This window comes from Centruroides vittatus, unplaced genomic scaffold, assembly GCF_030686945.1.
Source record: "Centruroides vittatus isolate TY-2023 unplaced genomic scaffold, ASM3068694v2 contig_1168, whole genome shotgun sequence".
NCBI classification, from domain to species: domain Eukaryota; kingdom Metazoa; phylum Arthropoda; class Arachnida; order Scorpiones; family Buthidae; genus Centruroides; species Centruroides vittatus.
In genome coordinates this window covers 3,807,971-3,835,883 of record NW_027120749.1, presented here as the reverse complement: position 1 = coordinate 3,835,883, position 27,913 = coordinate 3,807,971, and the positions used below count along the sequence as shown (strand labels likewise).

The following is a 27,913-nucleotide window of genomic DNA, read 5'->3' as shown; positions in this document are numbered from 1 at the left end:
TTTCTTCAATCAATAAAATAGTTTGTTATGTAACAGAGTACCCTCATTCACATACATAATCCCCAAACTTTCTGAACCTAACTGTACACATATCAGTCAGTGATCTCAATTGTTGTGCATCCTCACAAATGTTCCATTTCTTCACTACAAAGTTCACTATCAGCTTACATAAATATACAGTATGTACTGTACAAGAGTAAGTTATTAGAATGTGAGTCTCAATTGCATATAAAAGAAACATAAAAATGAAAATGTATTTTATTTATATAAAAATTTATTAAGAATAAATTATTTTCTTAGAAAATGAAAGTTTCTAAGATATTTAGAATTTATAATAGAGTTTTATATTTAGTTAGCTATCACAACAGATCTATTTTTGACCATTACCAGATTGATAGCATAACATAATATGAATATTATCATGCATTGATGATATGAGATGATTAATAATATATATATTAATGTATAATGTACAAATACTATAATGTGAATAAAATTATACCATGAAAGCTAATGCTTGTTCTGCTGCACTCTCTCTTGCCTTTTGAATTGAAGGAGAAATAATACTGTTGAAGTTTTTTCCATTTGGTAATATCACTTCTGCTTGACAAGTACTCTATAGAAATATTTCAAAATAATAGTTAAATAAATGTATTATTATTATAATTTAAAAAGAATACAGTCTTAAAAACACATATATAAAATATATCATAAATAAAAACAAAAATTTAAGTTTTAAAACTAATTTTATTGAAAATATAATTTGAAGCCAAGAATTAAGACAAGTTATAAATGAAATAAGTTTTAAAAATTTCAGTGAAGTAATTTTCAACCAATATATTGAGCTTTCTAAAGTTGTATTAGAGAAAAAGGTTCCTTCCAACCAATCTAATAAAAGTTTGTTTCTTACAATAATAATAAGTATTCATTACAAAAATGATAAAAAAAATTTTGATGTGTATAATTACTATTTTTACATTTAATGCTTTGGAATACTCCAATACAAACTTTCAAAGAATAATTTTTCAGAATATCATATTGTAAAGGCATATCTCAAAATTTGGCTAAAATGAATTAGATATGATTTTAAATATACGTTTGGGTCCTTGTTGTGATAGAGTGATGTATCTCTACATAATACCATTTATATTCTATGGAATGACAAACACTGGTCATTTCTCAAATATTCAATGAAAATATAATTTATGGCCATTTCTTGAGAGAGACCATGAAAACTGTATTTTTTATATGATTTTAAAAGGTATATCTAGACTATGCCTCTTTGTTGCAAAACTACCCAATGATTAGATGTTTCTGGTAAACATACGGCTTCCAAAAATGTATTGTGTGAAATCAAAAAATTTAAGCTTGCTTTGTTTATGTTTTAATCTTCAACAAGTCATCTACTTGTCTATATGAAATGACAGTGTGATATTTTACAAAAGGTTTGCTCATTTATAATTTAATTTTTTTTTGGGACTTTTATTGCTTTACTTGGAATGAGTGTGAAAGCAGTCAAGGTGCTTTTGAAATATCAACAGCACTGTTTAGAATGCTGCTGAAATATGACAAAAGGAAAGTACAGACTGCCAATTTATTTACTAATGGTTGTGGTGCACAAAGTCAGAATTCCAGCATGGCAGGTGCTATCATATACATTGTTTGTCAGTTGAAATGCTTAAAAGAAGTGTCTTCATTTCCGTACTACTAATTATGAACAATGTGAATAAGACCAGGGCTCACCTTATTAACCAATTATGACAATTATAGCATAATAAAATAATAAATTTTATAACTAAAAAATTTGTTACAAAATGTATCCAATTTGAAACAACTTGATAGAAAAATTATATTTATATTTTTCATAATTTTGTATCCTTATGTTTTTAAATGCTATATTGTATGTAAACTTTAGATGTTATTACAAAATAAGAATTTTTAAATAGATATCTGCAAGTACCCAATTATTTAGATTATTAACAGCTGTATACCCATTGTCAATGAGTCTTTGCAATGATGGTGAAAACACCAGTGAAACATAAGATAAATCATATCCCTCAGATTTAATCCCACTTAACAAAAAATAACAAATATTACTGAAATCATTACATCCTGTATACAGAAGTACCTTTTATGCTGTTACATCTTCCAAAGTACCTGCCAAAATTCACAGCATTCCTGCTCAAAGCATCTTTTTTTAGAGGCAACAGGAATGAAACCAATCCATTATCCCATTAAACTAAATTTATTAACATTCAACACTACTGACTATTGACTATAACTGATTAGAAACTATTGATAATTAAATGATATATGCATGAGAGAGTATGCCTCACATCCAGTAACTACTTCAAATATTCATTTTTAATTTGGTTAAAATATTTATCTTATACTTTTGAAATTTAAATTTTTTTTATAGTCATTAATAGTTATATTAAATCCACATAAATTAGAATTAATGTATGAATTTTAATTATTTATTTCACATTTGAATCCTACTTACTTCTGTTCAAATATAATAAAATTTTATAATTATTACTTAAAAATTATTTCTTAGTGTGAGAGTGCAGATGTAAAAGGCGCAAATTTGGAAAAAAATGCTTAAAAAGAATGTTAAATCATTTGTTTGGAAGTTTAATGTAAACATCTGTCATTAGGAAAAAACTCATTGCATAGCATCGGATTGGATGTCACCTCTGATGTCAACAATCATTTGGGAAAGTTAACATGTTGTGAAACGAAGGCAGTCCGTTACAAAATGACTGTTCCAAAAAATGCAAGTCATCATAAGCAACGGACCATCACGTGACCCATTTTCCACGCTAATGATATAAAAGCTGGAGTCACCGGAAGCTCAGGGCGATTGACTGGAAGTTGTATTTACCCTAAGTGCGCATTTTTGTCTCCCGTCTCACAATCCTGCCCAAGAAGACAGTGGATGAGGACTATGATACTTCCATACAGGAACCGATCGTCGCATATAGCTCTCCATCAATGCATAGAGGTATTTTGTTAGTGGTCTCTGAACTCTCAACAGAAATAGGCATAGCTAGTAGATTAGCCCTTTTTGTAAATAATATACATAGTAATTGCATTTTACCATATTTAGCTGTGTATAACCCCATTTGTATGTTTAGCTTTAGATATTCAATAAATGCTTTGTTTATTTGTTAACCTGTCAAACTGTCTATTATTCTGAATCTGGACACCTATTGACTTACTCACAACCTTCCCACATGAAATAGCCCTCCTAAAGCCATCCAGCAGACAAAGTGAGTGAGTTCCACCAACTCGATGAGTAAGTGGCATTTAGGGAACATCCGTGTGCTCCCATATTCACACATTAGTATTTTGTAGATAATTTTTATATTCGAATACAAATTATATTCTGTATATATACTAACCATTGGTCCAGCAGTAAGATCTTTATAAATGGGGGATTTTTTCCAAAGTGAATTTGAAAGATTATTTAATTCTGTAATAGCACAACTAGAAATAAAAAATAATTTATTTTATTTATCTGTATACATAACTTATTAATATTCTGAATAACTGCAATGTAAATACCTCTTATGCCGATTTAACATTTTGTCTGAAGAATATGCATTTGGTTTCAATGATATGGACTGATTAATTGCATTTTCTGCTTCTTTTGCTCCTATAAAACATTTTAAAATATGCAAATAAAATTATATAGCTGAAGATTAAATTATCTGTATTACAATCTGTATTATCTGTATTATAATTTATCTTTATTGATAAACTATGCCAAATATATGAAAAAAAAAATTATTGTATATAAAACTTTCGCTGTGAATTCATTAAACAGTACAAAGTAAAATTTTCAATTTAAAAATTAACTTTTTAACAAAATATAAAAAGAGATTAATAACAATAGATATGAAACATATCTATGTTATTAATACAATATTTATTTATTTATGGTACAGTTAAGGAAATGTCCATAGACAGTTGATTTCCACTCTTAATGTTAACAATTATACATGCATTAAGAACTATACAAATGATTAACAATAATTATAATAAAACAAAAAATTTACAATATGTACAAAGTAAGTAAAAAATAAAAATATATACATAACTAGTTATAATTAAAACCTTGTTAAAAGCCAGATTTGGTTTGCGAGTTGAAGGTTGCCCACCCTTGCTTTAAAAGTTATTTTATATTTTCTAAAATTGAGTTACCATCACCAATGAATAAAATAAAATAAATTTAAAGCATCACATTTTATTCAATTTTAAATATATTTGTTTTTAATTAAATGTTAATCAAATTATAAAAAAAGATTAAATTGAAACAATAATTGATTAAAACAAAGAAATTGATAGAAGTTGCTACAACCTTGAAAAAGTTCTTCAACTGATAACTGCTTGCTGAATGCAGGATGACCACCGGAGGGCTGAGGAGGAAATGGATCTCGAGTCTGTCGTAAGCCTTCCCAGATATTTTCAAAATCATCTATCTAAAAAAATGAAAATTTATATTTAATGAAAAAATTTATATAAACTTTTTTGATTAAAAAATTCAATTTTTCATATAATTACTTTTGTTTGTTTCATTTTAAAATCTTGTGTTCCAGTTCTTTGTGAAAAATCTTTAGCATGATTTGTTGGTACTTTAGGTGTTATAAATTTCTGGACATTAGTTTTTTCAGGAGTTTCATTTTCATTCATTTCACGATCCTAAGTAAAAATTTTCTTGATAAATATAATCATTCATAATGTTATATAAAATTTGAGAAAATTTGAATAGAAAATAGGTCTAAAATAATGTTGAAGCTTTTAAAATAACTATTTTAAATGCTGTATTATGATTTTCAAAAAGTTGAAAAATGTAATTCTTACGTTAGATTTAATTATCAATAGAAATACAATAATATGTATTTCTATTCATGACTCATATTACTAACTCATACTTACTTGTGGAATAAATGGAGAATGTGGTGAATGATTAAGTTGTTGTAATGGACTTGTAGGTTTCATATTATATGAAGTAGATTTTTGAGCCATCTCATTAGATTGTATAGAATTATCACTTTCTTGTTTTAGAATAGAAATTTTATCAGAGGAGATGCGGGGTGATCCTTGTAGACGAGGAGGAACATATTTTTGTCTAAACGTTCGTTTCTTTAGTTTTCCTTGTTCCGGACTACCCCATAAATATTTTTCCTGTTGAGATGCCTCACCATTATATTTTTGATTATAATCAATATTAATCTATAAATAAATTTAATAACTATATTTCACTATCTTATAATTTAATTTCTAAAAGATATTTTAACATTAACTGTATTAAGTCAAAAAAATACTGTACTATATAAAAATTAGCATTTATAAAACAATTATGAGTGAAGCAATACAAAAAATGTTGGGGTCGGATTGCTGAAGCTGCTTTCATCAATCCAATCCTGACATTTTGCAATGTTTTAATGAATTTTCTTCATTGTTTTTCCTTGAACTGCTATTGGTTCCACGACTGCCTGTTTAGTGACGATATTTGCCCTTTCATTTCCAATGTTGCTTGATGTGGGCGCTTATCCATTTGAAGCAGTTTTGTTTTCACTGTCTTTAAATTTTGACTGTTTTAATTTTTTAACTCTTCCTTGTCCCTTGTCAAGACTTGCTTGAGGCTTATTTGCTATCAGTTAGGATCAGAATTTCTTCATATTGATAGATTTGATTTGACTATTCAATCACCTCTTTTAATAGCCATGAGTTCAGCTTGAAAGTTATTGGGTGTATAAATATGTTTCTGCCCTTTTTTAATAGATGGCATTAGTAGTACTGCTTGCATGCAAGTGATTCTGGCAACACTTTTATTTGAAAGGTTTTACAGCATTCTTCAAAAATAAATCCCAGACATCTGTTTAAAGTATAAACAATAATTATTTTTATTTGATTAAAAATGTCGAGTTTTGTGCCAGGAAAATTGCATTTGCAGAAAGTCTTGCTTCATTATTTTATTTCAAAGAAAACTGCAGCAGAAACATATCATTTGCTGTTGAAAATTTACGGTGAACATGCTCCATCCAATACAACATGCAAAGAGTGGTTTCGATGGTTTAAAAATAATGATTTTGATACACATGACAAAGAGCACGGAAAATTACCAAAAATATTCCAAAATGAAGAATTAGAAGCATTACTTGATGACGATCCTTGTCAAACACAATTGGAACTGGTTGCTGCTTTAAATGTTTCTCAACGATGTATTTCCCAATGTCTACGTGCAATGGGAATGATACAAAAGCAAGGATATTGGGTCCCATATGAACTGGAAGAAAGAGACATTGAATGTCAAAAAACCATATGTGAATTATTGCTCCAAAGACAAAAAAAGAAAAGTTTTTTGCACTGAATTGTTACTGGAGACAAAAAATGGATACACTTCAACAATCCTACACAACCAAAGGCATGGGTGCATCCAGGTGACCCAGGTCCATCAATGCCAAAACAGAATATTCATGGAAGTAAAGTTATGTTGTGTATCTGGTGGGACCAAAAGGGTGTCATGTACTATGAGCTGTTGCAACAGAGTCAGACAATCAATGCTGAACGTTACAAACAACAGTTAATCAAATTGAATGAAGCATTGAAACAAAAACATCCAGAATATGCCAAAATACACAACAAAATTGTCTTCCAACATGACAATGCTCGCCCACATATTGCAAAATCAGTCAAGGAAACTCTAGAACTTCACTGGGATGTATTGCCCCACTTGCCATATTCTCCAGATGTTGCTCCTTCAGATTACTATTTGTTTCAATCCACACAGAATGACCTTTCAGGAAAACAGTTCAGAACTTATGAGGATATTCAAAATTGGGTTGATAACTGGATTGCTTCAAAACAACCAGACTTCTTCCTTCATGGAATCCGTTTGTTGCCTGACAGATGGGCGAATGTTGTAACTTCTGATGGAAAATACTTTAATTAAATTTTTCTTTCATTTTAAAAACAAACAAATGTCTTATATTTACCAAAAAAAGGGCAGAGTCATATTTATACACCTAATATTACAATTGCTATTTCAATTTAATAGTTTGATGATAGATCTCTTCATTTTGATGGTAAGCCACAAAGACTGCTCCTGTGTGTCTCTTGTTTGGAGCAATCTGTAAAAACTTTTGTGACACATTTCCTCAGGAGTTTAGTTGCCAGAATGGTTGGGATCTTATTCCATGAAGCAAAAGGTTCACTGTATTGAAGGAGAGACTTATACTCATTAGCTGTTTCTCGGGGAAGTCTGTCTTGAAATATCTAGGTACTGTCCTTTTCTTATCTCATATCTTAATTCTCTTTCTGCTATGATTAGATTTATGGATGGTTTTCTTAAGACAACTAGGAGAGCTTCAGTGGAAGTTGTTCTAAAGGTCTTTCTGAGTGTCAGGGTGGAAGTTCTTTGGGCCATTAGTACATGGTTTTTGGGGTTGTATCTTGTTTGTGGTTGTAGCTGCATATGAAATCTTACAAATGAATGCCACCTCATAAATAATGATCAGCACCTCTTTGTTAAGGCTCCAGGCTTCTCTGTTTGGCAATCCCTCTGAGGTTGGAAAGCAAGCATTGAAGTTTGTTTTACATTCTGGATATGGTGGATCCCATTAGTTTTTCTTATCTCTATGGATTTCCCATTCATTTGTATAGTGGGCCCTCTTTTGTAGAGACTGGGGCTTTTTCCCCTACTGGACATAACACATGTTTTAGTGGGGTTAAAGTCTACTTTCTGTTTTAATCCTCATTTGGAGATCTGTTTCAAAGTGCATTTCCTGTTAATATACTAAGCCTAAATTTTGAACATTTTAGTAACTTAAATCATACAGAGATACATTAATTGATTATGAAGACTTTATTATTGTATTTGGAATACAGTATCTTGGACTAAGTCTACATAATCAATCCCTGTGTGATTTAAGTTACTAAAATGTTCAAAATTTAGGCTTAGTAAATTAAAAGAAACTAGTAATAGAAATGATCAATCAAAATGCATTTACTGTGTGTTCAATTTCTCACCTGCTATTGGCTCCAAGAGCCAGAAGTGTATCATCAGCATAGACAAAATGATAAATGCCTTTGGGAAAAGGTTTGTTCACGAGGTTGTTAAAGCGATACGAAATTCATCATACACTATAGGAACGTGTTAACTGAATGACCTTGGTTGAAACAGTTTTTACTAAGCCATTTTGTTAAAACCCGTTTTGTCTAGTTAAAACTAGTTTTAACTGAAATTCATTTTTGACTAGCAGTAAATTCTAGTTTCAACAATGACATCCAATAAAAACTAGTTTCAACTAGTTAAAACGCATTTTCACTAAAAACGGGTTTTTACTGTAACATATACACAATATATACTGTTTATGAAACAAAGAGTATACAGATTTACTTTTTAATTTATAGATTATTTTATAATTAAGAAACTTATATATAAATTTTTATATATTAGATAGATAATTTTTATGTATTTTGATTAAGTTTAAACTTATTATGTAAGTTAAAATTTTTTACAAATTAAAAAACAAAAACTATAAAATCTACCTCATTATAAATTGATTGTTGGTTGGACTTAAAATTCTTTCCAATATCAAGTAAATTAACTCTTTCTCCATAAGAAATATTTATTAAATCAGAAGGTTTCATTTGATAACCTCTTGATTTAGAACAGTTTAATTCAAGACCACCCGTAAACTCATTATCAAATACTATGGTATATAAAGTTTCATTCTGTTTTTCATCTGCAAAATAAGTAAAAACATATTACATTTAATAATGTTTCTAAGATTAATTAATATTAATCTTTAAACATAATCTAAGTTTCTATATACATCAGGATTGTTTTTTTCCCATTATAAGTATAGTAGGTTTAAAATTTTGTAAATTTAATATATATGAATGCCAAATTTAAAAATAAATTCATATGTAAAATTAGGGATATTAATTTGATATTGTGTTATTACAAGAATAATAAATAATTTAATTATAATTTCCTGAATAATCAAACATTTTTTTCTATTATCAGAATGAGATAAACTATGAAAAACTTAGAATTAAATTTTTAGATTCTATGACATGGACATGGCCCCTTGCATCATAAAACCAAAACTTGCTCTAACTCATGCTAGTCTGTTACAGTCCGTCTCTTATTTAAAAAGAAGCAAACATACTGTACTTCACATACATGAAGGATAAACAGTTTCATTTTTATTACAAACTCATTTTAAAAGTTTCTCTGAATAATGCAGAGAGAAGTGTCAAAAAGCAGCAATTTTTTGAAGATTGGAATGAATGAATGGAACATCTCTGCAATGTGATATATGATATTTTCATTTTATCCTTGTTAACAAGAATAGTTTTTGAAGTTTCAAAAATTGATTTGTGCATATTTTTCTGGTGTTTCTGCTGAAATTTTTAAAATTTTCACTAAATTTTTTGTCAAACTGAATTTGAATTGAAATATCTAAACTGCATTCAGACACATGTTCCAATGCAGCAAAGATTTGTGTATAGCCTCTACAAGAAAGGCAATGGCTGCTGAATGAACCTTCAGTTAAGGTGCTTGGACATTGCTGTCAGAAAGTTTCTTAAAAGTCTCAGATCTAAAGTAAATCCAAGAAGCTGTAACTATGGTTCATCCAGCAGCCTTTCCTTTTCTATACAGAGTATACACAAACATGAACCATATTGGGACACATGTCTGAATGCAGGAGATGATTTCTTACAATAGCTAATACAACTTTGTCATTATGTTGTGTTTACTGTAATCCTGCTATGGTGACCAGTGACTCTATGATTCAGGCTATATTTCATTTGAACAACCCTTTTATATTTTATATAATTATATACTGTTAATACAATTATAATTAACTGTTAACAGTTAATTATAATTGATAAAAATCATAGATAAAGATAAAAAGAACAAATTGCATTAAACTTTTAATATGCATTTCATGTAAATAAAACTTACTTTCATTAATTCCTATGACTGTGCCTCTTGTACCTAATGGTACTGTATGATTCTCTTGTACTGCTATAACTCTGTCATATAATTCATACTTAGCTTGAGGATCTGGTGCAGACCATCCAACTGTATTTGCAGGACAATATAAAAGATTTGGCTTTTCCAATGTCAAGACATACTTTGATTTGTTTTCACTCTAAAGAGGAATAAATATACATCTGATCTTTTATTTAATAAAAATGATTTCAAATAAAATCTATTTACTTTCTGATTGTTGTCAACAACATCTTCAATAACTTTTACAATTGAGATGTCTAGTACTCTAGCATTGCAACTTCTCCTTTCCACAGATGCACATGGTTGAGATTTCAACCAGTTAGTGATTTTTTTCAGCATTTCCTTTCTTAAAAATTAAATTTTAAAATAAGTAAGCTAATTTTTTAAATAGAAATATTTATTATATTTTCTAATATATTATTGTTTATATACCCATCTTCTTCAGATGAAAATAAATTGCTTATATGAACTATATCATGATCTGACAAAGTAACTAGCTTTTCAAATAATTCAGGAAACCTAAATTAAAAAGTTATATTTGAGTATACTTCAAATTATATTTATCTATTAAATTATATTCATTTAATAACTAAATAACATATCCATTATTTTATTATTATATATATCATTATTTTATATTAAACAATATAAAGTATATATATTGATGTATATATGCAGTTCGTAAATATAAATATTCAAAACAAGATCTCTGAAAATATTTAAAAATAGTCAACTTACTCTCTCAAATAATTATCCATAATTTCAAGTGCTTTATCAGAATATAACCAAGTTCCATCATCTGACTTTTTTGAAAAACCAGGAATCTAAAAACAAATATATGTTAAATTCCACATATAAAAATTTTTGATCTCAATATTGAAACATTTATAAGCAACTTTCACCTCTTCATTTTTAGCATTAAACTTCAAATTTAATCCTATATTCACTTTATTGGCATTCATGCTTTCTCGAGAATTAGTCTGAACAAAAAATGTTCCAGTCATTCGTGAAAATAGATAACTGCCTATTCCAAGCTTCCGTGCTACTAGATATCCTGGCATATAGTTGTTCATGCATATGTACTGGATTTAAAAAAAATTCTCTTTAATACAAAGTAATAACCAATTTAATCTTTAAGAGATTAAAAATTATAAATTTAATATGATCACTTTAACAATTTTATTGTCATTTTACATAAACATATAAATTATTTAATTTAAAATGATGCAAAATTAATAAAACAGAATTTTACATCTATTCATCAACTATCATCAAAAATTTCTAGATATCATCAGTATTACATAAGTACTTTTTGATTTTTTATTTAAATAAATGAGTTATAATGCAAAAATATGCTCCTGTAGTTTATTTATTGGAATTAAATCAATCTATTCTGATCAGGTATATTAAAATTAATAGGAAGACAAAATACAATTTGCAGTATTACTTTATACAGTATTATTTGAATATATTGTTTAAATTAAAAATTTGAAAATGGTAAATATATAAAATAAATATTATAAACTAAGTGATTAATACAGGCATTATTCATAATGCCTGGCCATTATGAATGACGACAAACAAAATTGGACACTGTAATAAATTTCAGGTTTTTTTTATCATAATTTATCAGATTGACCAGTCACTATGAATACAGCTATCACTTGGTTGGGCAAGGTGATAATAATACTTTGAGAAGTGAGCATTTGACATGTGCTAGCCAATCAGCTCTTGTGTCTGAGTTGCGCATACGTTTATTATTGAATTTTAATTTCAAATTTTAAGTTTACCTATTGGCCACATTATTTCATAATGTGACCAGGTAAACTTGTGCAACATTTTAATTTTATTTTTGTCTCTTAAAATAGTGTTTACTTCTTTCAAAAAAATAATGATCATGCAGCAAACATTAAATGATTTGAATAACCTCTTCAACAACTAATTAAACGAGTTAATATCAGCAAATGTCATCAGAGTCTTAATTGTTTGAATAAATAATCTAAAGAAATATTTAATTTTTTATAAACGTTATACCAAAAATGACATTTCATAAGTTTCCTTTAAGTTGATTTTTGATTGAAGTATAAATTTGTTAATAAGACTTTTTGTTAATATTAGTTTAATTAATACAGTTGATAGCACTTACTTTTATAAATCACATGTTGTTTTTAAAATACTTTGGAACAATTTGAAACAAAATATAAATAATTCTTAATGAAAAAAGTGGAGTTTCTTTTTGAAAATCAAATTACCCAAAGGGAATGTAGCTTTATTCAAAATGTCTGGTCAATTCAATAAATTAATTAATATTTATCAAACTACATGGCCATTTCAGTCATTATTCATAATGGCTGGGCATTATAAATAATGCCCTATTAATCACTTGGCCCATAACATATATATTGCTTGCTTTCTTATATATATATAATTTTAGTTAATCCTAAAGGCTATGAGATATAACATTGATTATATTAATGAATAAAATTTTTAAAAAATCTATCTATAATTATATAAAATACAGTTAATCCATTTTCAAAGTTTATTTATTTATTTAAATTTTTTAATTACAGACAATGTGCCATGACATGGCTATTTGGCCTCCCCTCAAAAACAACCATATCTCCATAAAATAATAATAACTAACAAAATTAAAATATAATTACAAAAATTAAAAGTTAAAAATTATAGAGTAAAAATTGTATACAGTGGAACCTCGGTAAAGGGGAATAATTCGTTCCAGAATCTTACTCGTAATGCAAAACACTCGTTAAGTGAAACAATTTTTCCCATAGAAATTAATGTAAAACATGATAATGCATTCCATGCCAAAAAAATACTCAAATATTTTATGTATAACATTTATTCAAAGAAAATTATACAATATACATTGTTAAGAAGCATGAATCATCTTCATCTTTTCTTCTAGAGCAGAATGAACCAACCTGGAATGCAAATTTGATTTGCAGGAAACAAAAAAATATCTCTCATAACCAAATTTTTGGGCTATGTAAAGGCTATAATTAAATTATAGAAATTAATTACTTTGACTAGAAGTAGACAGTTATGCTTCCATCTCGTATTACATTAATAATTATAAATAATTAATTTTTAAATTAGACATTTCTAAAATTTAATTTGGAATTGGTCATTAAATTTAATGCAAGATGGCAGCATAACTGCCTACCTCTAGTCAAATTAATGAATTTCTAATATTTAATTATGGGGGTGTGAGTAGGCCGGCAGTGGTACTGGCGGATTTTTTAGTGGAGAGCAATAGTGTTCTGGTGCGTACAAAAGACATAAGGAAGTGAATTATGACCCATTTGAAGGATTGGATAATTATTAATAGGCCCATTACCTCATTCACTGCAGCAAGCGAATCAGGCCAAAATGCAAAACAGAGAGCATGGTAGACCATGCAAAGAGAATTCCAAAGCAGCTGGTGGATATATTGAACGAGGAATATTATCAAATTGAGGAGGGTTTCTGTAAAGACAGATCAGAGACTATGAGAAATATGAAAATACAAGATTATTTTGAGTCATTAAGAGAAATAGAAGCACAGGAAGTAGAAGAGTCCCAATACACATTAAAAGCAATCTATGAGTTAATACAGGAAAAATTTTTGCAGCTGAATATAGAATTACAAGCTATTAAGTCAGAAATTAACTCACTGAAAGAAGAAAATAAAGGTTTTAAAGGAGAATTAAATAAGATTATCCATAAGATAGAAGAACTGGACGAAATATCCAGAAACAGCAGGTGGTTGAAAGGTACGTTAGAATTTGAAATAGACAGACTGGTAAATGAGAGAACAAATAAAAATATCATAGTTATAAATTATTTGTTTAAATCAACTGACTATATAAAGGAGATTAATCATTTTATTAATTTGGATTTGGAATTACTGAACAATTCCATGGAAAGTCTAATTAGGTTAACTAATAGTGAAGTAAAACTTATTGTGAAAATTACACTTGATTCCATATATGTAAGAAATTTGACTCTCAGAGAATTCTGGAAAACGAAAGCTAAATTTAATAGTGAGGAGAGAAGGAAAATAGTTTTCACAGCAGATTTATGTAGAAGATCGATATTAAGAAGGAAAAAACCTACAAGCCGTGATTAAACAGGAAAAAATTAATGGAAATAAAATTATAGTAAGGGACGATTACTACATAAAGAATAAGATAATATATACGTATGATGCCAATTTGGAGAAAGTAATTCAATTAGGTCATTTTTGACAAAGACTTTAGAAAACTCAGTAAATGGTATGAAAAACACAGTAAACACTCTGAATTTTACATTCAGAGTGTTTACTGTGTCTTTCATAGAATTAGACAATAAAAAATAGAATTAGACAATAATCACATTTGGAATACGGAAAACCTGACAGGCTATGATAACTCATTCAAGCCTTCTGCTTTTGAAAGAACAAATTACAAGGGATTACAAGGAAAATTATACAAAGATACTTTAAAAAAATATATATTCACTCAATAATTGTTTTTACAGAAACATGGATAACTAATATGAATAAAGAAGATAAAGAATATCTTGAAAGGAAATATATGGTATTAATCAGCAAAGCACAGAGGATAAAGAGATTTGGTCGACCTTCTGGAGGCCTATTATTGCTAATTAAAAGAAATCTTGGTGAGTTATTACAATTCCACATAACTGAAAAATATATTTTTACTGTTATAGAACTGGGATAGAGACTCAAGACATTTTGGAGAGAGTCATGATTAGATGTTACACTAATATACCTTTCTCCGTTAATAGATAAAAAGGCCAGCTTTCAAGAAATCCAAAAAGTCATTGTCCAGTGGACAAATTTTACAAATCTGTGGATTATAGGAGGTGACTTCAATGCTCAAATAGGAGAGAAGCTAAATACAAAGTATAAAGGAAGAAAAGTTAACATCAATAATAAGAGAGTATCTAAAGAGAAAATAGTCAATACTGACGGGAAAATCTTATTGGACTTTGTACAGGAAAGTGAATTATTCATACTAAATGGTAGGTTTAACAGTGATCTTCCCACTGAATATACTTTCATATCTCATAGTGGCAAATCTACAATAGACTATATCATTTGTTCTGATTTTGTTTTAGATCAGTGCAGGAAGGTGACTGTAGTTAATATAGATGAATCCGATCATTTTCCAATTCAATTGGAATTAAGAGGAAATACAGAAGGAGTAAGTACTGTGCAGAACCATATACAAAACCAAAAGAAATTAAATCAAGTCAATGGTAGAATATTTAATAAATTGAGATTTATAAAAGAAATATCTAACAGGACTAGGGAAATATTATTATAAGAGAAGGAATATAAACTGATTGATAATTACAACAATCTAATAGCAACATTAGAATCTTATCAGTTTAAGAGATGTCCAAGGAATAAGTTATAAAAATACAAACAAAATTGGTTTGATAATACATGTTACTATCATAAGATTAAAAAATGAAGGAGTCTACAACAATTTAGAAAAACCAATTTAGGATTATCTTGGAAGAAGTACATGGAAAATAAGAGAATATACAGTTGACTCCACATAAGTCGACACCCAGATAACTCGTCACTCATCGGTTACGTAGTCAGTTTTTGATGATCCCAGCCGACTTGCATAGGCATTAATGTTATTAACCTTAAAAAACTCAGTTTACTTGACATTGTTTAACTCGTCACCACTGGATAAATCAACATACTTTTTCTGTTTCACACCTTTTAGAATTCTGGTAAGTCAACTTCCCCCTCCTGAAAAATGAGTTCACACCACACAGCTTATTGTATGGTGTGAACTCATTTTTTCAGGAGGGGAGTTGACTTATCAGAATTCTAAAAAGTGTGAAACAGAAAAAGTATGTTGATTTATCCAGTGGTGACGAGTTAAACGATGTCGAGTAAACTGAGTTTTTTAAGGTTAATAACATTAATGCTTATGCAAGTCGGCTGGGACCACCAAAAACTGACTACGTAACCGATGAGTGATGAGTTATCTGGGTGTTGACTTATGCAGAGTCGACTGTATATAAATCTTGTGAAAGTGAAAAAGAAAAAATATTTCTCTGAAATTAGTGACAAGTTAAATGAGCTAAAAGACACAAAAGCATTTTTGGAGTACTGTAAATAAGTTTTGAAGATCTTCAATAACTGGAGATATAAGTCGAGTGCCATATGGTAGTTGGTACCAATATTTTAAGAGATTTTCAGATGATTATAAAAGTAAAAACAGAGAAAATATCATGGAAAGAATTATACCTAAGGAAAAATTGCACAAAAAGGTGTTTAATGTGGAGAATCTACATCATTGTTTTAAAAAACTAAAGAAAAATACAGCCTCTGGCTGTGATACCATTCCCAATTATATAATTAAAAATCTACCAATGGACATTGTTAGTTACTTGGTCAGACAATTCAATGGCTTTTACAATTTAGGTATGATCCCAAATGCCTGGAACAAAGTAGTATTTTATATGTTGTTCAAGAAAAGTGAGAGAAAAATCACCAAATAATTACCAACCAATTGCGTTACTTTTGCAAAATGTTTACGTCAGTTCTACTGACAAGGTTTATAGAGTGGATTAATAAAAATAATTACAGAAATGACATTCAGTTTGCATTCATTAAGGACAGAGGTACTCAATTGGCACTTTTTGTGTTGATTGCAATTATCCAGTTACAGCTTCATAGAAAAAGACAAAAGGTGTTTGCATTATTCCTGGACATTGAAAAGGCATACAATTCTGTGAGTATTACAGATTTACAAAAGATGATGATCCAATACCAAGCAGAAGAACAATTAGTGAGAATAATAGGACTTTATTTGGTCACTATGATGTGATAATCAAGCAAGACAATATGCAACAGCCATCGTTTGAGATAGATTGGGCTTATTACAAGGAGATCCTTGGTCTCCTCATCTTTATAATTTCTATACCAAAGGTGGGCAAGCAAGAGTTCAGTGGGAGCCAAAATGTAGGTTTTGCAAAATGCATGGGAGCCGCAGTTCTGTACTATCGTGGCGGATAGTATGGTAAGGCATAAAGTGTCCCCCATCTGGGTTGAAAACTTGTTTTAAAAGAATAGATTTGAAATGTCAATTTAATTTATTGCACCAACTTGGAAATAAATTACTAAATATTACATATATATAATTACATATTTTCACAAAATTGTGGAAATAAAATTGTAAAAATAATAATAAAAAGCAGAAGTTAACACTTTCAGCAAGAGCCGCATGTAACTCAAAAAGAGCCACACGCAGCTCTCAGAGCTACATTTGCCCATGTCTGTTCTATACGTTCGACATGAACAATTGCTTTGATAGGGATGATGATGGGTTCATATTCAATGAACAAGTACTTCATTCAATATCTTATGCAGATGATGTCGTGATAATTGCCCCGACAGTGACTGCCTTACGTAGGAAAATACAATCATTGAAAGTGTACTTTGAGAAACTGAAATTAAAAATTAGTTCTAGTAAATCATTTATAATGATATTTAGAAATGGGTCTAGACTTCCCAAGAAGTATATGTCATTTTTATTTTAATAACAATGAACTAAAGGTGGTAAAAGAAATTAAGTTCTTAGGAATTACTTTGACACCAACACCATCTTTTGAAAAACAATATAAAAATTCATAGTTAAAGCTAACAATTTAATTAATAACATAAAAGAACACTTACATTCATTTTAAATTGTTTAATTCTATAATTGTGAATGCTATAAGCTACACTACGTCTCACTGATTTGGAATCTCACTAATTATCAGAAACTCGACATAATTCAAAATAAATTTATCCGCAAAATATTTATGTTAGAATATAATTTACCTGGTAGTGCACTCAGACTGGAATTGAATAGATTTAAATTATGTGCATTTTTTATAAAAAGATACATTAAATTCTTTTTCAAGATTAGAGATAGTGGAAATCTACCGGCTATTTTATTGAGGCAATTATATCATAAATCAAGGCTTAATGTACAGTGTAGAAATTGGGTAGGTCAATTATCAAAAGTTCTTAATAGTTATGGTTTCTCTATAGGACCGTTTATGGAAATACCTGAGATAAGTGAAGAGATAAGTGCCCATCTGATTCAAAATGTATTAAAAATCTCATCTCAGGATATCGAAGATCTTCATTATCAGAAAATGCCAAAGTGGTATAGCACAGTCTTGGAATATCCATATAATAATAATTATATGTTAACAAACTTACCCTTTAATATTAAAGAATTCTTTATCCAACTTAGATTAAACAAAGAGACAATAATAATTAATAATAAATTTTACAAATATTCTAATTGTGACTGTCCAAGTTGTAATAATAAATCTGCTAGCATCTTCATATGTTTTGTAGCATCTCAAAATTTCATATGTTTTGTAAGTGTAAGGAGGCTAGAGTTACGACACTGTTACAATCTTCACTCTCTAGGTAACTTCACTATGGAAAATTCTATGTATGGTTTTTTTCATACAGTAAAGATTGTAACGATTTATAAACTATATAATTATGCTCAGAAATTCATTGTAACTGTGCGAGTAAAAAATAAGCAAACTAACTGAACTAAAAATAATTAAATGTTATTGTTAGCAAAAATATGTAAATAGTATAAGATGTTGAAATTGGTTATGTTCTATGTTAAAATTAGTGGTGGCTTACTGTGTTTAGGTATTAATTATACCACCCTGTTATAACAGGCAATAGCCTAGTATGAATAAAGTTTTGATTGATTGATTGAATATTTAATTATAGCCTTTACATAGCCCAAGAATTTGGCATATCGTTTGGTATGTTTATTATATAATGGGCTATGGTTGTTGATGTTTATATGTAATATGTGTGAACACAAGTTTGGAAAAATGTGTGATCACAAGCGATACCAAGATGCTAGCAGAACGAGTGCTAAACAGACTGAAGTAGCATGCACACAGTCTGAGACTTCCCCTCTCCTCGTCACTTGTTAAGTGAGCCATTTCTTTTACAATTTGTTTTGCTTGTTATGTGAATTACTTGTTATGAGAGGTGCTCATTAAGCGAGGTTCCACTGTATTACTTTTATAAAGTAGGATTGAAATTAACTATTTTATATGCTTTAGTACAGCACAAAGTTGAAAAATGAATATTAAAAACTTTACTTTTTCATTTGTTATAATTTCTCTGAAATCTGGATGATTGGGAATTTCTACTTTAATTTTTATATATCCTTTATTCTCCACAAGGTTGCAATCAACAATCTGAAAAGAAAGTTCAATAATCAGTAATCACTTAAAGGAGAGAACAACTGATACATAGTAAAAACAAAACAAACACGTATAGAAGTCAATTATTTATCACTAAAAATAATTTTTTCTAAAACTCCCAGTCAAATATCAACTACTTTCTAATAAAAAAAACTTCCAACAGAACAAATTATATTTTAAATGAAATCTGATTTGTTGGATTTGTTTTATTAAAAAACAATTGATGTTGGACATGGACGTTTAAGAACATTTATACTGTAACTAGCAGATGAGCCCAGCATTGCCCAGGCAAAAAATAAGTACAAACATTAAGATTATTTCATACTTCTAACCTTTCTATTATATTATATTATATTATAGTATTTGATTTATAATACTATGAATGTTATCTTACATAAGGGTTCATCACACTGAGTGACCAATCTAACATGTTTTAAAAATGCTTTAAATTATGTACAGTAGGGGAAGAAAATTTAAAAATGTGTTAGATTGGTCACTCAGTGTGAACTCTTACATAATGTAACCTTTGTAATTATGTAAATCAAATATTATAATATAACAAACATTAAAATGAAAATCATATAAAGAGTTTGGTTATTTTAGCCTACCATCGTCACGTTTATTGTGATACTTGGATGGTATGAAATGGCATAATTTCATTGGTCAAGTAGACACCAATTGAAAATATAATATATTAAAAAATTTAAGATATCATAATTTTTCCTAATGTTAACTCTAAGAAACTGTTCCATTCACAGCCAAATATCAAATGGTGATCTGCCAACCAATCAAATTTTGCAACAAAATGGAACAAATATTTAAACTTGGTACCCTCAAAAACCACTTAAAATATATTTTGTGTTTGCCAGTAACCTTGTATTAAGTAATTTTCCTATTTGAATGCCACCATACCACTGGTCCAATAGAAAGAAGAGACTGTTGCAGAAGGGGGTTGAAGTTAATTTAACCAAATGTAGTCATTGACATGTGGAGGTCAATGATAACTAATTAATACTGGTCTACTATTAATATTTGGAAAATGATTTGTGTTGTAATGACCTCCACATGTAATCAAAGTTGCTAATCTTAACAGCCAAAAGACTTCATATGACTTGTTTTATGTGATAATAAAGTGTTTAAAGTTTGGCAACAGACTGTATAAACTATGTGAAAAGTATGTTCTCATAAATATTGCATTTATAGAAAAATTATAAGGCTGCAATTTGAAAAACTGTAGACCTATAAATTCTGACTGTTGTTCTGTCTGTCTGTCTGTCCTTCCTTAATCTTGAGAATGTAGTTAGATACATGAAAGTTAAGACCAAACGTGAAAAGCTTAGGGGCAGGGGGCCACATTATTTGTATATGAACTTCTGATTTAGAATGAAATTATGTTACTTTGATTCAAAATTTTCTCCTGAATAGAGGTAGATAGATGACCATCACAACTCTATTGCTAACTTGAAAAGTATGTTGTAGAGGGGCAAGATATCACTAAAAGAATTGAAAACATTGTGACAAAAAATTGCACCCAGCATTGTGACGATGTCACAATAAATAATCGCTTGTTAGAATTAGTTTGATTTATTTGGTTATGGCAACATGACATGTTAGCAATCTGCTAAGGGAGATGCATCCTGGAAAGACTTTTTTGAGAAGCTGGACCCTATTTAGGTGTTACTAACGTAAAGAAAACCTGGAAAACCACGTGTCCAGCTGTTGGCCATGCCCGAACCCACAACTAACTACCACAGTTCGGTGATTTTATGCACTTGGCTACTGGAGGGCACTTATTAGAATTAAAAAAGTACTGTTCAGAAATGAAAAAACCTGAGTCATTAGATGTGGAAAATTAAATACTTATATATTTACTATAGACTTTTTACAGGGTAACACTTTTGATTCCATGAGGCAAGTGCTGTAATCTACCTGTCTCAATAATAATATAGCGAGACCAGGTTATATCATTGTTGCAGTAATTAAGTGAATGCAATATATACTTTTTAATATATATAATAATTATATTTTGTTTATTATTTTGTTAAATTTTTTGCCAATAGATGGCAATACGTGTAAGTCAGCAAATCGAATGTAAATAGAAAGTAACTGATTTAAAGAAATCCAGATATTTTAGGATGGGATATACTGTACAACATTATCTAAGTTAGAAGTATGTAAACCTAACTGCTGAGTTTCATAGCAATTGGTTGATTGCTATATATCAGCGGTTCCCAACCAGTGGTCTGCAAGAGCTAAAATATGGTCTGCGAAAGATTTAAAACTTTTATTCATTTTAAATTATTATTCTCACATTGATACAAACTGAATTTAATTTTTACTAAAAATATCATGTTTTTTATTTTAATCGTACTGTTAAAGCATGTTACTCTTAAGTTTAACGATTATTTATGTTAAAAGTTTTGATTAAAGTTTATTTTTAATTGATTAAAGTTTATTTTTTTTTAAAACCTTGTGGTCCCTGCTAACAACAATGAAATCAAAGTGGTCCCCGGTAAAAAAAAGGTTGGAAACCGCTGCTATATATACATAAACTGCTAATTTTTACATTTCATTATATTCTGTTTTTTGTTCATACTTTTATTGATTGCAAATTATTAAAAAATTTAATAGTATAACATTACCTCTGCCATACATCCATAATAAGGATAATTTAGCACAAAACATTTTGAGCCAGTAGGATACAATTCATTTATGGTCAAATCAACACTTTGAACTGCAGAATTATTTACTGCTATATCCTAAAATAAATAATTATTTCATTTAATAAATTAATAACTTTTTCTGTTATATTTCTATTTCAAGTTTTTCTATTATGTACTTTTACTGTTGCTTGTAAAGGAAAATTTTCTTTTGAAGGTGACCATAATTTTTCAAATATTACTTTTCCATCAGGTGTACAAAAATATCTGTAAAACATATAATTTTTATTTTAAGTTATAATATTGTACACAATATAAAAAAATTTTTATACATTTTATCAAAATTTAAATTTAAATTATGTTCAATGGCTATTGAAACTTCAATTAAAATTTTTAAAAATCTAATTATTATAATTAAAAAGTATAACTTTAATATATTCAAAAAAAAAATCAACAAAGTTTATATATAAATTTGTTAATTTATATATAAAATTCTCAAATGATATCTTGAGAATCTGGCATACATCTCTATAAATCTATTTATCAATATGAATGATATAAAATTGCTTATGAATCTTGTAATTCATACACAACATTTTCCACATTCTTTTAACATAACAAATTATATATTAAAATCTGATTAAATTATTTATAACCTGTAAATTTGGATTTGCAATTCATAAATCTTTTTAAAAGCATTTAAAAATTATTTTTATTTAATAATTTATATAGCATATTTTTAAACATTTATTTTTAGTTAAATGTAGATTTCAGCAAAAAAATTTTTTTATTTTGTTAGTTCAAAAAATATTGAATCAAAAATTAAAGTTAATTAGACAAAAGAAACAATCATATTTCACCATACAATGATTAATCAATAATTATGATAGATTTTATTTTATTTATACAGTCGACTCCGCATAAGTCGACACCGTAGGTTAATTAGTCAATTTTCTGTGGTCCCGGCCGACTTACATAGGCATTAATGTTATTAACCTTAAAAAACTCGGTTTACTCGACATCGTTTAATTCATCACCACTGGATAAATCAACATACTTTTTCTGTTTCACACTTTTTTGACATCTGATAAGTCGACTCCCCTCCTGAAAAAATGAGTTCACACCATACAATAAGCTGTGTGGTGTGAACTCATTTTTCAGGGGGGAGTTGACTTATCAGAATTCTAAAAGTGTGAAACAGAAAAAGTATGTTGATTTATCCAGTGGTGACAAGTTAAATGATGTCGAGTAAACCGAGTTTTTTAAGGTTAATAACATTAATGCCTATGTAAGTCGGCCGGAACCACAAAAAATTTACTACGTAACCGACGAGTGACGAGTTATCCGGGTGTCGACTTATGTGGAGTCGACTGTATTTTAGACTTTGTTTTATTTTTATTTTAGACTTATTAAATACTTTAAATAAATTCACTATTAAAATCATTGAAGTATTGATAGATGAGCAACACTCAAATGATGTAAAAGCAATTAACCACACAGTGAAATCTATTCAAATTATAGGTAATAGGTTTAACATGCTACAATACTGAAAACAGTACTAATATCACTTAACATGTTTTGCTTCTGAGTGTCTCATTTATACTTGAAATATAATGCACACTTAATTTCTGTCCTCAAAAGGTCAAAAATGGTGCACATTAAAATTGAATAAATATATTACCACCACCTTTCCAAAGGAGTCTTTTAGTGATACTTTGTGAAAATAGTGATAAACAAAAATAATAGCTTTTAGTTGAAATAGTGACTGGTTCCTAATCCTTCAATCACTAAATTATAAGCATTACTGAAGTGTAAGCAGATTCTATGTACCATTTACTTGGTTGGTGCTTTGAAACTGTGTTGCAATTGAACACCATCTCTACAATCTTACTTCCAAAGGAAACTGATTGCTAGCAATGGTTGCCAATTGTTTTTTAGTGAAACCCACAAGACAACCCTTAAAAATAAGCTATTTACAATTGGAAAAAAAACTAGATTTTTACATAAAACAATTTAAAGTCACATAATTCAAATTTTGTACTTTCTTGAAACTCTTGAAACATTGGAGTAAATATTAGTAATTATTATAACTTAAATTTGTAATCAGCATGCATGATATAATCTTAGATAATCATGCGTGTCACGTGACACAATGACACATGCATTCAAATCACTTCTGTGTTTCCCTTTTCCATCACAGGATTCATTATATGATCTGCAAAAATAACTTTTTTTTTTCCTTTTCCAGATTTAATAACAAATTCCCTGAGCTTTTCATAACTTTTTCCTGATCTGATAAATTTCATAAGATTTCCTGGTTTTTCCCAGTTTCCAGGTCTTTGAGACACACTGTTATATCATTTAGCCTATGGTAAAGTTGGTTACGTTATGCATTGTTTCATTTAATATCACAGTTTCCGAAAATCTATCAACAACTTTTAATGAGGCACTTGTGACAATACTTGCTGTACATTATTTTATAGTAAAATATATAATTTCAGATTGAATCAAAAAAGTTTAAATCAAAATTTTAGTTAAAATCATACAATATGAATAGAAATACAGGAAAAACAACTTGCTGAGAAGCTTAAATATTAATTATTTTAAGTGATATTAAATTAAAAATGAATTTAACATAATTTTTCATCAGAAATTTTTTCCCTGTTCCTAAATTTTCTTATTCAGAAACTGAGGTGTGTGCAATAATGAAATAAAATACTTTCTTGAGTATATTTTATATAATTATAAAATGATCTTACTTTCTGCCTGTTAAGAGTTTTGCTTTAACAATTACTTCAACTTCACCTACAATGATTCCAAATCGTTCAAAAAGTCTGAAAAATTTTAATTATATGTTATTTTTTTTTAAAATAAATATAATTAAAAAATGCATTTGTAACATAACATAACAATTTACATAATTATTTTCTATGATTTTTTAAAAATATTTAAATCATTGTTTATATAAATTAATACATCAAATACAGTAAGACCCCACTTAACACTGTCTCGATTAATGCTGATTCGATATAATGCGATTTACTTGAAGCCTAAAAAGAAATTCAAAATTTACGCTGATTCAAATTATCGCGGCATTTCATTGATTATTCCCAAACACAAACCAATCAGCAAAAGGTGGCAATTTGTCGTAGCTCTGTACTTTCCTTAAATCTATGTTTGTTTGGTACAATTTTGGAAAAAATATAACATCATGGATGCCATAGGAAATATCGACATCAACATTAACTGATAAATGCATGAACAGAGTATGGAAGAAATTATGGCTGGAGGTATCCAAGAATTCTCAATGAGAAGAGCCTATTGCTGTATCGTTAGGTTGACCAAACTTAACCTAATCGATACAGCAGGACTAGGAGATGTAGACAAGCAGGATATTGAGAAGTTACTGCAGGTTCCTGGTGAGAGCCTTACCAATGACGACCTTCAAGATGAGACAAGGTATTCATGTGCAACTGAAAAATAGTGATTCTGAATACAAAGAACCCAAATAATTTCCCTACAGATTTCCTATCATCGGTAATGATAATCAAAATCGTTGATCAAATTGTTGCAAATGATCCAGATTTTGAAAGGAGTGCAAAAGCAAAATGAGGTGTTCTGGATGTGATCTCCTACAACCAGCATTTGCTTAACGAAAAAAAGAAAGAAAGTGACAAATGATCATTCCTGGGTAAGTTTATTGCAAAAAATTCAAGAATTTCAGAAAATCCAGGACCTTCTTCACAAAAAATGAACTTTTCATCTCTGTTTATACATTATTTAAAATATATTATTATGCAAATTAATATAAAAACAAGTTAAAATTAAAGTAAAATTTGTTTATTTTTGGTTGCATATTCCCCTTTCTCTATTTACTCTGTGTTAAAATGACCTTGTTTAATGCTGTTTTGTTTAGCACTTTGTCCTCTAGGAACACATCCCCTGCATTGAGCAGGGTCTTACTGTACAGAAAACAGAATAATTGTATAAAAAATACAAACTAATTAAACTTCATGAATGACTTTTCTTCATGTATTCTTGTATGAAGTTTGGTTGGTTTATTTGTGTTTTTATAAAAATTATTACATTTTTATATTTTTATTTAAGAATTAATAACAAAGATAATACATTTATAACAGTAAAAGACCATTTTTATTAAATAGTAATATAATTTAAGATTTTATTTATTTTCTTCTAAAATGATAAAACTTTTTGAATAGCATTTTAACTGAATGGAAAAATACATCATGACAAATTTCTAATTCATTTTGGAAAGTTCCAACAATATATTATTTTTAAGCATACCTCTCAAATAAATTATGAAGTTCAATTTTATTAATAAAGCATAATAAATTTTTACAAATGAAAATAAAAACACATCATATTTAAATTTTCAATTAAAATAGGATATATAAAATTTACAGTAGTATCTTGTTTTAACAGATTGCTGGGGTGCCAAAATCATCCGTTATACTGAAAATTCATTATATTGCAAACAAATTTCCCACTCTCCCAGGAAAATATTCATTATTCAAAAATTTTCCATTTTTTAACCACTCTTACATATAAGAAACACCCATACTTAAAATTATTCAATCTCTTGAAATTTCTATCCTTTATTTTATATAAAAATGTATATTACAAGATTGTACATTATGCCATACATGTGTGTAACAAAGCTGACAGAAACTGTATACATTATAAGCCAAAAAGAGGCAGAGTGTACTTTGTCTCTTTGGATAAGGGATATATGTATGATCATTAGCACTTCATTATATGTTAAAAAACATGTCCATCTTAGTTTCTTTTGACGATGCTTTACTGCCCATTGAGTACAACAACTGCTCAATATTAGCAATGTTACGTACCGTACACCCTGTTCATTTATGTTAAAGTTTGTCAGGGAGTTTTTCAAGTTGCTTCGCAACTTGAAAAACTTGATGGCCTCGCTAAATTTCGGCACTATACTTGGGCCAGAATCAAATTGTTTACCAGATGATTCCTCCTCAATCTTATCAGCTTGCTGACTCTCTTCATACAATTCTTCAATTGTACACATCCCAGATGTAACAGGAGCAAAATTGAACTCTACAAATTTCTGTATTTCCTGATAGCAAGCAAGGGATACTTCTGAAAGCCATCTTCATTAATCATAAGCAGCAACATTATTCTTGCCTTGCTATTTTCTCTCTTAAAAGTTAATGTTTATTTGGCATTATGTCATAAAAAAGACCTGTTTCATCACAAGTGAAGACATTTTATGGTTCATATCTCACCAAAATTTTTGGAAGCTGATCTCATTCCCACATTTTGAAGGTTACCTTGTGTACACTCTTGCTTTTTCTGCTTACAGTATTGTATACTAAACCATGTATCTCTTTGAATTTTGCAAGCCATCCATTCAATGCAGTGAATTCCTTCTGAATTCCCATTTTTGCCACAACATGTAAGGCTCTCTGGCAAATAAGAGTACCGTCAATGCTAATGCCTGCTGCATGTGCTTGATAAATCCACTTGTTTAAAATAGATTAGAGTTCCTTGAATTTGCCACCCTAATCTTGCTTCACTTTGAGTCACAAAATTTTTTGCTTTCTTGTAAACTCTTCTCTGTTTTAAGAATTGTATTGACTGTGTGTAGGAAGATTAAATGGCTTAACAATATCAACTTGTTTTGTTTGAGGATTACTTTCAACCTGTTGTATGATTTGGATTTACAAAGACTGCAATATGGGAACATTATAAAGCTGCAAGAAAACACTAGACATGACAAAGATTATGAATCCAGCCTGCATTATCATACACTCTTACCTTTTCTTTCAAGGTGATGACATGACATTTCTGGGATTCTTTTGGTGGTATTGCCAGTACAAAATTTTACTGTTATGCGAGCATGATTTCTAGGTGGATATTCCCAAGCTACCATATGTTTGTTTCAGACATGTGTATGTGGAAG

The 27,913-nt window shown here is 28.9% G+C and overlaps 1 protein-coding gene across 2 annotated transcripts in view; it reads right to left on the bottom strand.

Annotated features, from left to right (window-relative positions):
* The window catches only part of pcm (pacman), a 101,035-nt gene that overhangs the window by 5,319 nt on the left and 67,803 nt on the right, over positions 1-27,913 (bottom strand). Inside the window, exons 22-37 of one of the 2 annotated variants that reach the window (XM_067278735.1) lie at positions 24,720-24,794; positions 22,140-22,227; positions 21,943-22,059; positions 19,196-19,294; positions 10,939-11,118; positions 10,775-10,860; positions 10,469-10,555; positions 10,244-10,382; positions 9,986-10,175; positions 8,560-8,756; positions 4,942-5,238; positions 4,567-4,704; positions 4,364-4,484; positions 3,568-3,658; positions 3,405-3,489; positions 503-616 (exon numbers count right to left, since the gene is read on the bottom strand). In XM_067278735.1, coding sequence (XP_067134836.1) covers positions 503-616; positions 3,405-3,489; positions 3,568-3,658; positions 4,364-4,484; positions 4,567-4,704; positions 4,942-5,238; positions 8,560-8,756; positions 9,986-10,175; positions 10,244-10,382; positions 10,469-10,555; positions 10,775-10,860; positions 10,939-11,118; positions 19,196-19,294; positions 21,943-22,059; positions 22,140-22,227; positions 24,720-24,794 — 2,104 coding nt within the window. The remainder of the gene's footprint in view (positions 1-502; positions 617-3,404; positions 3,490-3,567; positions 3,659-4,363; positions 4,485-4,566; positions 4,705-4,941; positions 5,239-8,559; positions 8,757-9,985; positions 10,176-10,243; positions 10,383-10,468; positions 10,556-10,774; positions 10,861-10,938; positions 11,119-19,195; positions 19,295-21,942; positions 22,060-22,139; positions 22,228-24,719; positions 24,795-27,913) is intronic. The other variant, XM_067278745.1, reaches the window with a different exon arrangement.